This window comes from Labeo rohita, chromosome 20 (assembly GCF_022985175.1).
Source record: "Labeo rohita strain BAU-BD-2019 chromosome 20, IGBB_LRoh.1.0, whole genome shotgun sequence".
Taxonomy (NCBI): Eukaryota; Metazoa; Chordata; class Actinopteri; order Cypriniformes; family Cyprinidae; genus Labeo; species Labeo rohita.
Window position 1 is genome coordinate 25,338,481 of NC_066888.1, and position 14,879 is coordinate 25,353,359.

The following is a 14,879-nucleotide window of genomic DNA, read 5'->3' on the forward strand; positions in this document are numbered from 1 at the left end:
ACTAGGGTCAATTTTTTTCTATTCAAGTTGAAATAGAAATAGAATAGAGAATGTTAGTGTCTGAGTTAAATTTTTTTCTATTCAAAGTGAAAGAATAGAAATAGAACAGAACGCTTGGGTCAGTTTTTCTATTCAAGGCAAAAGACAGAAATAGAATAGAGAACGCTAGTGTTACATGGTATTTTTTTCTGTTCAAGTTGAAATAATAGAAATAGAATATAGAATGCTAGTGTTTGAGTTAATTTTTTTCTCTATTCAAGTTGAAAGAATAGAAATAGAACCGAGAACAATTGGGTCAGTTTTTCTATTCAAGTCAAAAAATAGAAATAGAATAGAGAATGCTAGTGTTAGAGGGTCATTTTTCTCTATTCAAATCAGAAGAATACAAATGAAATGCAGTACAGTGTTAGAGGGTCAATTTATTCTGTTCAGGTCAAAAAATAGAATAGAGAATGCTAGTGTTAAAGGGTCACTTTTCACAAGTTGAAAAAATAAAAATAGAATAGGTACGCTAGGATAATTTTTTTTTTTTATTCAAGTTTGAAAGATTAGAAAAAGAGTAGAGAACACTAGTGTTTGAGTTCAAATTTTTTCTATTCAAATTGGAAGATTAGAAATGGAATCGAGAACGCTTGGGTCAATTTTTGTATTCAAGTTGAAAGAATAGAAATAGAATGTAGAACAGTGTTAGAGGGTCAATTTTATTCTATTCAGGTCGAAAGATTAGAAATAGAATAGAGAACACTGGTGTTAAATGGTCAGTTTCTTTCTATTCAAGTCAAAAAAATAGAAATAGAATAGGGAACGCTAGTGTTAAAGGGTCAGTTTTTTTCAATTGAAGTCAAAAGAATAGAAATAGAACAGAGAACGCTAGTGTTTATTCAATTTTTTTCTATTCAAGTGGAAAGATTAGAAATAGAACAGAGAACGCTTGGGTCAATTTTTCTATTCAAGTCGAAAGAATAGAAATAGAATGTAGAACAGTGTTAGAGGGTCAATTTTATTCTATTCAGGTCAAAAGAATAGAAATCGAGAACGCTAGTTAGAGGGTCTGTTTTTTGTAAATAAAAATTACATTATAACAATAATTTATCTTTCATCAAGAAAAGAATAATTCAGAAGCTATTAATCTGAGGCTAAAGTCACATTATCTGTGATAGCAAAACTTTTTAATATTTCAGCAGAAGTGTAAATGCAGAACAGGGCAGAAATAATTTATTTTTTAAGTGCAATTAATAATAAGGCTGTGAATTACTTGTGTTCTCTCAGAAGAGATGTGTCTTCAGTCTTGTTTTAAAGAATTCTGCTATTTGGATAGAGGTTGGAAGCTCCACCAGTATCAGAATTTGTCTGGAAAACCGCAGTGTGAATTTGATTGCTGTGCTGGACATTTCACACCACATTCCTTTTAGCTCAGTACAAGATGAGGAAAATGTGGAATTTTGTGTTTTATTGGTATTTGACAATGTACAGTTGATTACAAGTTCTTAAGCACTTAATATTCTATACATTTTCTGTAGGGTCTCTGAATGTTAAGCAGGATGAAACAGCAGGAATAATGCTAGACAACAGACATCCAGCTACACAAGTACAACATCTCTCAGTATTATAATTCTAATTCATAAGGATCTTCTCAAGTGCTTTTCAGTTTTCTCAGAGAATATATTTTCTTCACAGAAAGTGCCCGCCCTCCAAGACATTTTAGTTTGTGACCCTGGAGAGGAAAACATTCATATATTTGATACATTTATAATCACATCAGTAAGATTTGTAGCTAGTTGAAATGAAAAGGATTGGTGTTAAGACTCACACAGTGTTCTGTTTGTAACGATCCAAAGCCCCCTGTGCCACCACCTCTGAGAATTTCGGGTCGCTCCAGGGAATGTCTCCCGGCACTGTGAAGCTCATATCTGGCCCGTCAAACAGTTTGACTGACACTTTAGTGTCACCGGGGTTCTCTGCGTTATCAGAGCCTTTTGAGATCACCTGCACATAAAATGTTGGCAATTGAGTGATCTGCATAGTGAAAGTAGTTCAAATTGTGCATATAATTGGTCACATAATTAGCACCTACTGCCTGTATTTTAAAGAAGCCATCATCATTTTTGGTGTGGTTGGCTAGAGAGGACACCCAACCAAACTGCTCGTTGAACTGGTCCAGCACACTAGAGATGTTGAACATCTCGTCGTCGAATCGTTTTAGCAGGTTGTTGTACTCCTGGGTGAATGTCTCAGCTCTGGCAAGAGCCCTTTCCAGCTCCTCCTTCAGGGGGCCTTCCAGGGGCCTCTTTCCAGAACAGTCTGAAAGAGAAAACAGCTTTAATAGTTAGATAGCATGGAATTCTCATCAAAGCAATTCCCAAATTGGGACCAATTTGTTTGAAGTTCTGTGCTGGATAATGTAACATAAAATGAAGATGTTGCACTTACCAATATGTTGGATCTCCTTACATTTCTCACACTCATCTTTCAGTTTAATGCAGCCGGCAGAATTGCGACGAATCTCCCTGCAGGTCATCTTATCATTTCCAAATGGTTTAGTTATAATAACATCCTCATTTACTCTGCCATCTGTGAATACAGGTTTATATATAATTTATAATTACAAGTACAATTTATATATAATATAATTACTGTGAAAAATAGGTTGTGAAAAATCTCTCTTTCTCTCTCTCTCTTTCTCCCTATTTTTTTTTTGTTTGTTTATTGTTATTTTGTTTATTATTTTGTTTAATGTTTTAATTGAATGAATTCTAACATAAAACAATACATAAAGAAAAAAGTATATATAATTATTGTGAAAAATATGTTGTGGGGAAAAAAGATATAAATATATATTTATATATATATATATATATATATATATATATATATATATATATATATATATATGTTTTTCTTTTTTTCAATGTTTTAATGTAATAAATTATAACAAAACAGTACATAAAGAAAACACTTATATATGATTATTGTGAAAAAATATGTTGTGGGATATATATATATATATATATATATATATTAAGTATATATAATTTTTACATTTTTTATATTTAATTTCACATTTTACATGTTTTTTAATAAATTATGTTGTGAGAAATATCTATAAATATTTTTAAATTATAAATTTATTTTTTACCTGTTTTTTTACTGAATTATGTTATGGGGAAAATATATAAATATAATATTCAATTATATATATATATATATATATATATTATATAAAACTTTTTTTAATTATATATTAATTTGTGAATGTTTTTTAATTAAATTATATTGTAGGGAAATATATATATAAATATTTCTCATTATATATTAATTTTTGCATGTTTTTAATGAATTATGTGAGTAAAATTATATAATTATTTCTTTCAATGTTTTAATTTAATAAATTATAAAACAGTACATGAAGAAAAAGTAAATATAATTATCTTAGAAAATGCATACAACAACATGAGGGTGTAACATAACTTGCATTAGTTTTCAAAAGAAAATATTTAGAGAAATGTTGGTAACTAAATTGTTTAGTTTCCCATTGACTTCTATTAAAAAAAACAAAAACAAAAAAACTAAAGTCATTGGAGTCTATAGAAACATAAACTGCTTTAAAATTCTTCAAAATATCTTTTTAAGTTCAATAGAAGAAAGAAAGTTGGAGCAACATGATGGTGAGTAAATGATGCCATTTTTGGGTGGACTGTCTCTTTAAGTGTAATGAATATTGCTTACAATACTTTTAACTTTGTACATGTTGTTACATCCAGGCTTGTAAAACAAAAATTTACCTTCCAAATTGAAATCCATATCACTTCCCATGTGGGACCCGAATGACTCGAACATGTTTCTTGCCATGTCCATCATGGGGCGGAACATGCTGTGGAAGTTGTGGAAACCGTGGAACTCTTGATTGTGCAAAGGAGACCTGTAGACACGAGCGGGCCGGCTGGAATGACCACCGAACATGCTGGGCATGCGGAAGGGACTGGGGAAGAAGCTGGGCTGGTGGAAGGAGCGCATGTGGTCAAACACCTTCATGCTGTCCATGAAGATGTTGTCCACTCCATCTGTAACCTCTGTATAGCGCTCCTCCAGGTCCTGGAAGCGCCTGGTCTGCTGCTGGTCCTCATCCATCAGGGTCTCAATGTTCTGCCCGTTTATCCAAATGGAGATGGGAGAGGTCCTGTTCAAAACCTCCTCTAGCTAAAAACAGAAAAAGAGAGGGATGGTTGCAAACACCAGAATGAAGTCAGGATAATTGCGGGGATGTTTGTGCAGACGTATCACCTGTCGTCCCACCAGGCCGGCTCCGCTGCTGCAGGTACGTGAGTAATACTTCACACAAGTCTTCCTCAAGCAGGGCTTGCACTCCTCCCACAAAGCCTGCATGGTTTCATTGCACACTCTCTGTTGCTCACTCAGCTGCTCCTCCATCTCTTGAGCCTCCTTCAGAGCATTCTTATTGATGGAATAGCACAAGAATAGCAATTAACTGCAGGGGAAAATATTCTAGAAGTCAATGTTTGTTAATGTCATGTTATTAGATCGCAGATACATTGTACAATAAGGTTAAATCATAAAGTATAAAGTAACAATTTTTTGAAAATATAAATATGTTACTGTATATTTATAATAAATTACCCTAATGTTAATTTATACAACTTGAAATGTTAAAAATGCATTAATATGTGTAGATTAAGTAATTAATTATTTATACAATTTGTAAATATACATAATTGTTCTTCAGATTTGTTCTTTCGGATTTGATTTAGTTTAATATTTATTTAAAATTATAAATATACTATTGCTTTTAGTAAGTTCATAATAAATTACTTAATTTAATCAACTTGAAATGTTTCAAATGTATTAATATATGTGGATTATGCAAATGATCTATATACACACTTAATTTTACCTCATTTTACACAACTAAAAATGTATTAATATATGTAGATTATGTAATACATAATTATTCTGTTTTTATTGATCTAGGTTAATGTTGTATGGTTAATGTATTATTATAAATTCATAAGAAATAACCTCTAATGTTAATTTACACAACTTGATATGTCAATTGTATTAAAATATAGATTATGTAATTGATCTGCATAATTATGCCTTTTTTTATTGATATAGGTCAGTAATAATTTCTAAATGTTCTACTGTTCATTGCTAATTCATAATAACTTACTTAATGTTAATTTATACAACCTGATATGTTAATTGTATTAAAATATGTAGATTATGTAATTGATCTACATAATTAATCACAATTTATAATTGATCTGGGTTAATAATGATTTAAAAATAAGCATACTTGGCAATAAAGCTGTTCTGATTCTGATTCAGAAATATACTCCTGTTCATTGTTAATTCATAATAAATTATTTAATGTTAATTTATACAACTTGTTAAAAATGTATTTATATATATAGAGAGAGAGATTATGCAATTGATGTACATAATTATTTCCAGTTTTAACTGATAGTTAATACATGCAACTTGAAATGTTAACAATATTAATATTTGTAGATCATGTAATTTAGCCAAGAATAATAAGTGCTATATAGTTCATGTTAATTTTTATTTCATGTTAGCTACTGTAAACGATGTAAAATACTTTGTAAAATGTTATGCAACTATGTTCAATTTATAATTTTTGAATATTTTTTAAACATTTTTAAATGTTTAAATATTTTTAAAAAGTTAATCTATCTATCTATCTATCTGTCTATCTGTCTATCTATCTATCTATCTATCTATCTATCTGTCTGTCTGTCTGTCTATCCTTTTCCTGTTTTACCTCTTTCTGTTGCTTTGTTTTCTCTATTTCAGACTGGAACCTCTTGTGATCCTCTTCTGTTCGCTCCATCACAGTCTTCATCTCCTTCACCCCATTGATGGCATTTTCAATCTGTTTATCCAGATACTTTTCACCATCCAGTGAGATCTCTGCCAAAAACAATAACCTTTACATTACTGTCCTTAATTAAACACAACATGTCTGCACAGAAAAAAAAATGCACTTACGATTGAGCTCCTCTTTAGTTGGGGGTAGCAGACACTCCACAGAGAGGTAGAGAAGAGAAAGGCCCACCAGAGACCATGAGACCTTCATCTTTGGTGGCTGCTAGTTGTCCTGCTTTCAGAAGTGGTTTAACACTGTGAACATAAGTTAGGAAACAAAGGGTCAGTCAATAGTAAACCTTTTTAATTAAGCAGTGGTGAAAGTGACTCAGCAAGTTTATGAACATTAACAATTGCGAAAGCAAAACTTTTAATAATGCGGTTTGTCTGAGGCGCTGTCTGACAGCAGTGTGGGCAATGAATCCATTGTATCAGCGTGTCTATTTATATAGCAGGTCTGATATAAATAGTGGCATTTGTCTTTCTGCGACCTTGATGTTTCTGAACAGATTTATAGTGCCATTTAGTACCATCCTGAAACCATTTTATATTCTGTAACGGCTAACGTCATCGCCTAAAAATGCTGTCTCCCTTAAGATACTATTTTCAGCTAAATGTTTTGGACAGTAACTCTCTTTTTCTCACCAAGCCTGCATTTATTTAATCCAAAATACAGTTAAGCAGTAATATTGTGAAATATTTTTGCTGTTTAAAATAGCTGCTTTCTATTTGAATATATTTTAAAATGTAATTTATTCCTGTGATCAAAGCTGAATTTTCAGCATCATTACTCCAGTCTTCAGTGTCGCATGAAATTATAGAATATTTATTTAGCAAGGATGCTTTAAATTGATCAAAAGTGATGATAAAGACATTTATAATGTTACAAAAGATTTCTATTTCAGATAAATGCTGTTCTTCTAAACTTTCTATTAATCAAAGAAACCTGAAAAAATTCTAATTATAATAAATGTTTTTGAACAGCAAAACAGAATATTAGAATGCTTTCTGAAAAATCATGTGACTGGAATAATGATGCTAAAAATTCAGCTTTGAAATCACAGGAGGAAATCACATTTTAAAATATATTCAAATAAAAAACATTTCTTTTAAATAGTAAACATTTCAACATTTTCCTGTTTTTGCAGTACTTTGGATCAAATAAATGCAGGCTTGGTGAGCATAAGAGACGTTAAAAAAAAAAAAAAAAAAAAAAAAAAAAAACATTAAAATCAAAAAAAAAAAAAAAATGACTGGTAGTGTTCAAAGTTCCCTTAAAAAATTTAAATTCTCATGTCATTTCAAATATTTGTGGAACACAAAAGATATTTTTAAAAATGTGTTTTTGTTTTCTCTGTGAATTACAGTCAATGGGGTCCAATGCTGTTTTGAGTACAAATATCTTCTTTTGTGTTGTGCAGAAGAAAGGCATACAAGTTTGGACCGGTATGAGGATGAGTAAATTCTGACTCACTTTTGGGTTAACTCCCTTTAACCAGTGTCAAACCAAAAGGAATTCAAGAACCAATCACTGAAAGTGTGACAAACTTGCAAATGTTCCTTTTACTGATTAAATGGATTTGAAAGCAAATCCCTTTCACTAAAGCTTGCTCTGACAAAATGTAATCCCAATTTTGTGAGTCTGCAGTTTATCCATGTATGCATGTGATTCCAAGTAGGTTACCCTTTTTAATAACACTGCTCATTTAATCATGTTTGATTTTTCTAAAGACAAACCATTGGTCCTCAACAGCTGCTAAGTTAAGCTGCAGTTAATAATTCACACCATAGTCTGAGTAAATATTATAGAAGCTTAGACTCAGTCATCGGAACAAGTTCCTTCTTTTTAGCCTGGGCATGTGTACATAGAAACCTCAACTCTGACAAATGAAAGCCAGGAGCCTAGTTACATAAGAAACATGCACAAATGTTAACAGGAAGAACAGACAGATGGAAAGTATGATGTAAAATACGGTGCAGTTTTTGCTTTGTCTAAAACCTAGCAGCCTTGAAGTTCCTCAGAAATGTTGTTGCAGGCTTACTATTTTATCTACTTCTTGTTTTTGTTTGAATTAATCTTGTCCTTGTGCCTAATCTTGTGATATTTGTTTTGGAATGAGGTTACGCATTTATGGCATGTGTTGTTTGTAAGAAACTGAGAGTATCACACAGATGGCTTGCTCTGAGTGCAGGGATTTGCTTTGTTTAATGATATCTTGCTAGGGCACAGCATGCATCCTGAATGCAGTTGACCTGGCTTAGTTCCCCTCATCGGCTTGGGGCTGCGAGACAAATTCCTCTCTGCAATGAAAAAATCAATACAGATTCGCCTAGGGAAGGCACAGACAAACTCGACTCAACAAACGGCCCAGTTAGACTTTTTGGATGACATTACCCACATGAGGGTGGACTGCAATTCAGAAACCGCATAAATTATATGTTGTTTTATCTTGTGCCAAGTGCAAACAGAATTTATGCAGTAGAGGGTTAATGCTTCATAGTTTGGCAAAAAATCCATAAATGCAGCATTAATGACAATGCAATTTTATAGTACGTCAAACAGCAAATAGGTATTACATCACCGTAATCAGAATATAAATAACATCTTACATACATGTATATATTATGCACAATTATATAATAATAATATCTATGCAACCATATTTATATTAATATGCTCTCTGTACTCACCCTGCCTGGATTCTTCTTCTTCCTTGCAGATGGACTGTGCCTCCTCTGATTTGTTTTTATACTGGGAGGCTGGGTGATGTTGACGACGTGATTCACAGGATGAGAATGACTGTGGCTTTGGACTTTTCCAGAAACTGTTATTCTCAACGGCAGAGGCTCCGTCTGACCAGAAGTGGGCAATATTGCTCCATTTCGCTGATTTCATTGTGCTTGTAGAGGCAAAGCCTGAACATGGGGTTTGCGGGAAAATATGCCTTGTAGAATTTACCGGCAAAGACAGTATGTGGATAATTCATTACTGCTGGCAGTTCCAACAGTGCTGAATCACCTTACTGTGACCTGCATAACATCTGCTTTAGCTGTGCACAGAATAATTCAGTGAATCATTCAGAAGTAGCTCACACTGTTGTTGAAACAAAGTAAACAAGTGTGCAGGTTATACAAGCACAAGTTTAACCCTTATGCTGCGCTGAAAATCCTTAACCTAATTTGGTGTTCCAAGTCAAACATGACTGGACTTGCTTATATTGTCACCAAATCTTGGATTCTGTCATTTAGGACTGTTTTTTATGTTGTTTTGGAACTCATCTGTCATAGGCCTCATTGATCTGAACTTGAGTTTTTGATTGAAACAAGCACTATTTGTGACCCTGGACCACAAAACCAGTAATAAGGGTCAATTTCTTTAAATTGAGAAATATACGTAATCTGAAATCTGAATAAATAAGCTTTCCAATGATGTGTGGTTTGTTAGGACAATATTTGGCTAAGATACAACTATTTGAAAATCTGGAATCTGAGGGTGCAAAGAAAATCTAAATATTGAGAAAATCGCCTTTAAAGTTGTGCAAATTAAGTTCTTAGCAATGCATATTATTAATAAAAAAAATAAGTTTTGATATATTTACAGTAGGAAATTTTCAAAATGTCTTTATGAAACATGATCTTTACTTAATATCCTAATGATTTTTGGCATTAAAAAAAAAATCATTTTGACCCATACAATGTATTTTGCTACAAATATACCTGTGCTACTTATGACTGGTTTTGTGGTCCAGGGTCACATTTGTGGATAGTTTTGGTGTTCACTCTACAACCAATCAGTTCCAAAAAGATACAAAAACCTGTGCAAATTGAAAGAAAACAAATGAAAACTATGATTTTTGATATGGGAACACCATATGTTTTTTTTTTAATTTGTCAAAACTAGTTTTATCACCTATTTGACCCCATAAAGTCCCCAAGGTTGCTCCAGTTCCAGTCAAACCAAAATTTATTCAGACACCTTCAACATTTCTCACATTATGAGTTTATGCACTATAGTTTAGAAAATGGTTATAAAATATGACAAGAACTCAAGTGTTAAACTATTTCAGAATAAATTAATCTTGATAATGTCAGATAACTTTGATAGAAACGTATATAACAAAACTTGGTCAGGTCAAAGTGTCAAATCAAATTTTTGGTCCCAAATTTTTATCAATTTTACTGGTAGTCAACTGTATGAAGAATTTTTGGGTATAATATATCACAGTTTACTTTATTTTACTATCTTCACTTACATAAATGAACAATAGCGTCCTGCACCCGCTAGTACAAAAATATCAAAAATGATATCTGGTGTTTAAATTATTTTTGGTTTGACTGTATGTGCCATTTATTTTCCTGGTTATGTAACATTACTTACTCTTATATTAAAACTGGACAAAAAAAAGAGGCAAAAATGTCTGAAACGTGCTAGACTTTCAAGAAAGACTTTTACTGAGACTTATAATGCTTGCAGTCATAAGACATAAACATGTTATTTTCCTAGGGGTTATTATGTATGCTTTGACCAAAACATGCCATTACTTATTGCATATTACACATTAAGACAGTAAATCACTTCTGTAGTGGATGGAAACTGCTTTTTAATTACGTCATAGCTTTCGTCCCCTAGTCTAGAGTTTTTTGTGAGATGCAGGAACTTAAGTGTCAGGAAAGCACAGCTCATAAAGCAAATGTGATTCAAAGCATGTTTATTAGATGTGTGGGTTATTGCACAGTGTAGAAGCATGCCCACATGCCCTAAACTCATATTTTCCCCCACGGGACATGTGGGCAATCAAATAACATGTCCAGACAAACAGCTGCACTGTGGAGCTACACCCTCTTTCTGATGCCATGCATCTGTAAAAAGTTGTCAAGTCATCCTACTAATTAAATATAAGACAGCATAAACTAATTTACCCTTAGGCTCTCTTTTTTAAGTAAGCATTAACAGCAGTAATATGCTTCTTCAAGAAAGGTGTGGCATAATTTTGCTAAACAATTAAAGATTTTCACCTGGCCAACAATAACACTGAAGGAGGGAACTAAGCTATACCAATTAATTATAATTAAACTAATAATTATGTTTGAGAATCAAACTGACCCTAGTTTAATACAATTTGCCAGAAATCACTATGAAAGATACTAAACATTAACTATTGTTAAAACGGATGAAAACAGTATTATAACAAAATTATGACTTGATGATAAATGATAAGACTGTTTTTAACTGTATTAAACATTTTCTTTTTCACAACTGAGTATACAGTAATTACAACTTTTCAAATGTTGTTTTATGTTTATGCTTTCTTTACTATGCATAATTAGGCTTATATTATTTTGGATTTTAGGCTAATTTTTACCACAGAGTGCTTTCTGCAAATGTAATTGTGCACATGTAATTGTTTTATTACTATTATTCATTGATTCATACTTGTCACAACGTTGTGACTGATTTTTTTTAAGGGAATGTTTGATACTATATGCAAAACAATCCTGCAACCTTTCATGCCTTGTTATACAGCCAAGTACAAACAGTATTTCTTTAGTGATACGAGTAACCTGTAGTTAGTATGTGACTACCTAGAAACTGATAACAATGTTTCTTTGCACTCATGTCACGATTTGGTCAGTTACCCGGATGCGCAGCCATATTGGTGACAACAGCAAGGATTGCATGCTGTACTGCTAATACATTGTTCTGCTAATTTATGCTGTCCAAACCACAGAAAACGTGTGGAAGCTGCTAAATCATATGGAGAAGAACTTAATAAGCAGGAAAGAGCACAATATTTGACAAACTAATGTTATGTAAAGATACGTACAAGCAGTAATTATAATAACAAACACGAATGTTGTCAAGATTCTTGCCCTGGAAATCCTGGTTCAGTTTGGCCAACCACAAACGCCTTTTGTTCCTCAGACTGTTTTTTTGCACTCTTCTCTTTGATTTGTTATAACTTTTGGCAGTCTATAGTACTACATATGTTTTTCTCGGTCTGACCGATTTGTACAACCCAAAACAGGACAATAACTGAACATTTTCAGGAGCAATAACCAGCAAAATATGCCAGTTTCATAAGGTTCAGAGGCACTGTTAACGTTCAGTGCCAGGGTTTTTACAGTGTATTTGCAAGTGCGGGTTGTTTTGAACGTGATGTAAAACAGGGACAGCTCCAGTCAAGGACAGGACACCAAAAACCAGGACTGTCCCAGAAAAACTGGGATGTCTGGTCACCCTAAAATTACTGTGGTTGATCTTGACTTGGGACAATAACAACATGGCACAGCGTTGACTTTTTACACATATTCTTCAGAATGTAAAAATCAAATTAATGACAAATTATTTTGAAAAAAAAAAAACCTTCAATGTCAAGTGTCTAGGATATTGACTTAATCTTGAATATCTTGTGCCTTTAATTATATGACTCTATTTTCTTACAAGCAACAGAACAGGCATTTTTCGTTTATATCCAGCAAATATGAGCTGATCGCATCCGTCGACCCCTTGTCCTCTCAAATGGAGATCTGACCTAGTAAAATAATGTCGGTAAGTGGTCCTTCTCTGTCAATATCATTAGCAGCACGCTGTAAAGTATTAAACGCTCCACCCTATTTCTTGGCATTTTAAATGTGATCACATATGGGTTTCAAATCTACAGGCTAGTTATCTTTGCCAGAACATTGTTTTCTTCTCTTCCCATTTGTTCATTGAATCTCCTTTTCAATTTTCCTTCTTACTTTTTTAATGTTAAATTGATAAATAATTTAAATAACAACAACAGAATCTTTATTTTCTTCAAGTAACTTTAGTTTTGTCCTCTGGATGGCAGTAACTCCTATGAAAAGCCTACTTGTAGAGACAGCGAACACAAGCTGAAAGGCTTTTCCCCTATCAAACTAATTCTAACAGAATCTTCATAAAAAATGCATTACAGCCTGTTGAAGAGACATTTAGGAAAAAAACATTCTAAATTTAGTATTCTTTCAGCACAGCTGTGCAAAATTTTGTTTGCATATTTTGAAATGTCACCATGAATCTCTTTCATTCTAACATGCATCATAGTGAGCTGCTAAACACTGCAAGTCCCGGTGTTCTGTAACCTATTTACTAGTAAAGTCATCTGAATCGGTTTGAAAACATATTAAGTGCCAGATGGTTTTCGAGCTAGTCTATTAAACACTACTCTATTTGCTGCCATTATTTACGGTTTTGGCAAGCAGATGAAAGTTGGTGGTTTTTGAGTAATTTGATGCATGCTAACACCGCATATGGAGGTACATTGGTGCAATTAACAACAGATCATTTGCTAAACCTCACCTAAAGATGCTTCTTTAATGCAAGAAAAATCAGAGAGGTTTGGGGATTTTTATTCAAACAGTCACAAACATATTTTATACTAGTGAAATCTGATAAATCGTAAACAATAAAATGCAATTTCATACTAGCTGTCAGCACATCTCTCTTTGCTCAGTAAACACATGATCAGTCTCAGTCTGATTATTTATTGGAAGCACATTTGCTTCCACATCTGCACACATAGGGCCTATTAACAATGAAGCTAAAATAGTGAGCTGTGAACACCAGCCAAGCGAGAGCTTGCACACAAGTCAAATGAGAAACAGTTTAACCTTTATATTAATTTAATTCCATTCAGTTCTTACTTTATTTATAGAGCTGCTTTTGTAAGACCAGCGGATTAGGAAGTGTTTAACACAGACTGCAAGGCCAAAAAGTGAATATTAATGGCCAAAAGGAACACATGACTACGATACTGTAATTATTTTTCAGGCACAGTGCTATGCACAGTATAACCATGATTTTTTTGGAAATGTCCTATGGTATTACAGTGGTCTACTTTGAGTACCATGGTATTTAAATATGTTTGTAATCAGTTCGGTACTCATTTATTTTCTTAGTTTCTCATGTTTCACTGTATCATCTTGTTTTGTTCTCTAGGTGATTACGGAAGAACAATAACAGACATATGGGAGAACTGATCTTAAGGTGGAGCAGAAGTAAGCTTGTTTTTGTTATGAACCCATGAGATTAAACGGAAACATTATATCATCTTCTTTTTTCCAAAGTCCAGCTCCATGAATGGTTGCAAAATGTCCACATGGGACACAGAATTCCCAGAAATTCTTGTCCTAAATTGACCTTTTTCACTTCATAACATGACAACTGTGTAATTTTATGATGTCATTGAATTTGAGGCCATAATTGACATTTGTTGACCCTTGACTAGTACATGATTAATAGTTTTAGATGGCTTTAATTAATCAATTATCCATTATTCCCGCATGCTTAAGGAGAAACAGAAGACTTCAAAGATATATGTGTGTGGAAAGAGAATGACAGTGCATGAAAAGAGGTAAAAGTCTTTTTTTTTAAGGCAAAGGCCATTGATACCCAGAGAGAGTCACATTCTATAAAAAAAAAAAAAAAAATGGTTGTTGTTGTTAAAAAATATTTTACACACAAAAATATAATTTACCACAAAATTAAAAAATTCTGTTATTGTTTACTTTCTCATTTGTTGCATGACTTACTTTCTTTTGTGGAACAGAAAAGATGTTTTGAAGAATGTTTATGCTTCTCGTTTATACATAAAAATAAAGCATATAGTGACCACAACTGTCAATATCCAATAAAGCACAATAAAAGTGGTCCATATGGGATGTGTGTGTTAAGAAACAGCCAATTTAAGTTAATTAAAGTTAGTTATTACTTAAAGCCCCTCAAATCATATTCATACTTCATACTTAATTTTGTTATTGATTATGAAACACATGAAAATCAATGGGGTTTAGCATCTAGATGCACCAAATTTGGCATTTCAATAACTTTTCATGATATGTAGAAGAATTTGAGACAACATGCTGAGTAAATGAAAGTGAAAAGAAAAGTGAAGAAGTGAAAAATGACAATTATTTGTTTAACACAGTGGTTTTTAGCCAGGGGGCCTCCACAAAAT

At 32.8% G+C, this 14,879-nt stretch overlaps 1 protein-coding gene across 1 annotated transcript; it reads right to left on the minus strand.

Annotated features, from left to right (window-relative positions):
* Nucleotides 1–1,435: 1,435 nt before the first annotated feature.
* On the minus strand, nucleotides 1,436–8,741 carry clu (clusterin). The gene is made up of 9 exons (XM_051139425.1): nucleotides 8,593–8,741; nucleotides 6,025–6,156; nucleotides 5,798–5,946; nucleotides 4,282–4,452; nucleotides 3,783–4,197; nucleotides 2,431–2,571; nucleotides 2,075–2,301; nucleotides 1,811–1,986; nucleotides 1,436–1,714 (listed from the first exon to the last, which is right to left on the minus strand). The coding sequence occupies exons 2-9, from the start codon at nucleotides 6,110–6,112 to the stop codon at nucleotides 1,702–1,704; spliced, it is 1,380 nt and encodes a 459-aa protein (XP_050995382.1). The 5' UTR covers nucleotides 6,113–6,156; nucleotides 8,593–8,741; the 3' UTR covers nucleotides 1,436–1,701.
* Between the last annotated feature and the right edge of the window lie 6,138 nt (nucleotides 8,742–14,879).

Excerpts from the sequence above, each read along its gene's own strand:
- clu (XM_051139425.1), bottom strand. The coding sequence starts at position 6,112 with ATGAAGGTCTCATGGTCTCTGGTGGGCCTTTCTCTTCTCTACCTCTCT. Across the intron at positions 5,947-6,024 it reads AACTAAAGAGGAGCTCAATC|AGATCTCACTGGATGGTGAA; the intron begins GTAAGTGCATTT and ends TGTTTTTGGCAG. Across the intron at positions 2,302-2,430 it reads TAAGGAGATCCAACATATTG|ACTGTTCTGGAAAGAGGCCC; the intron begins GTAAGTGCAACA and ends TTTCTCTTTCAG.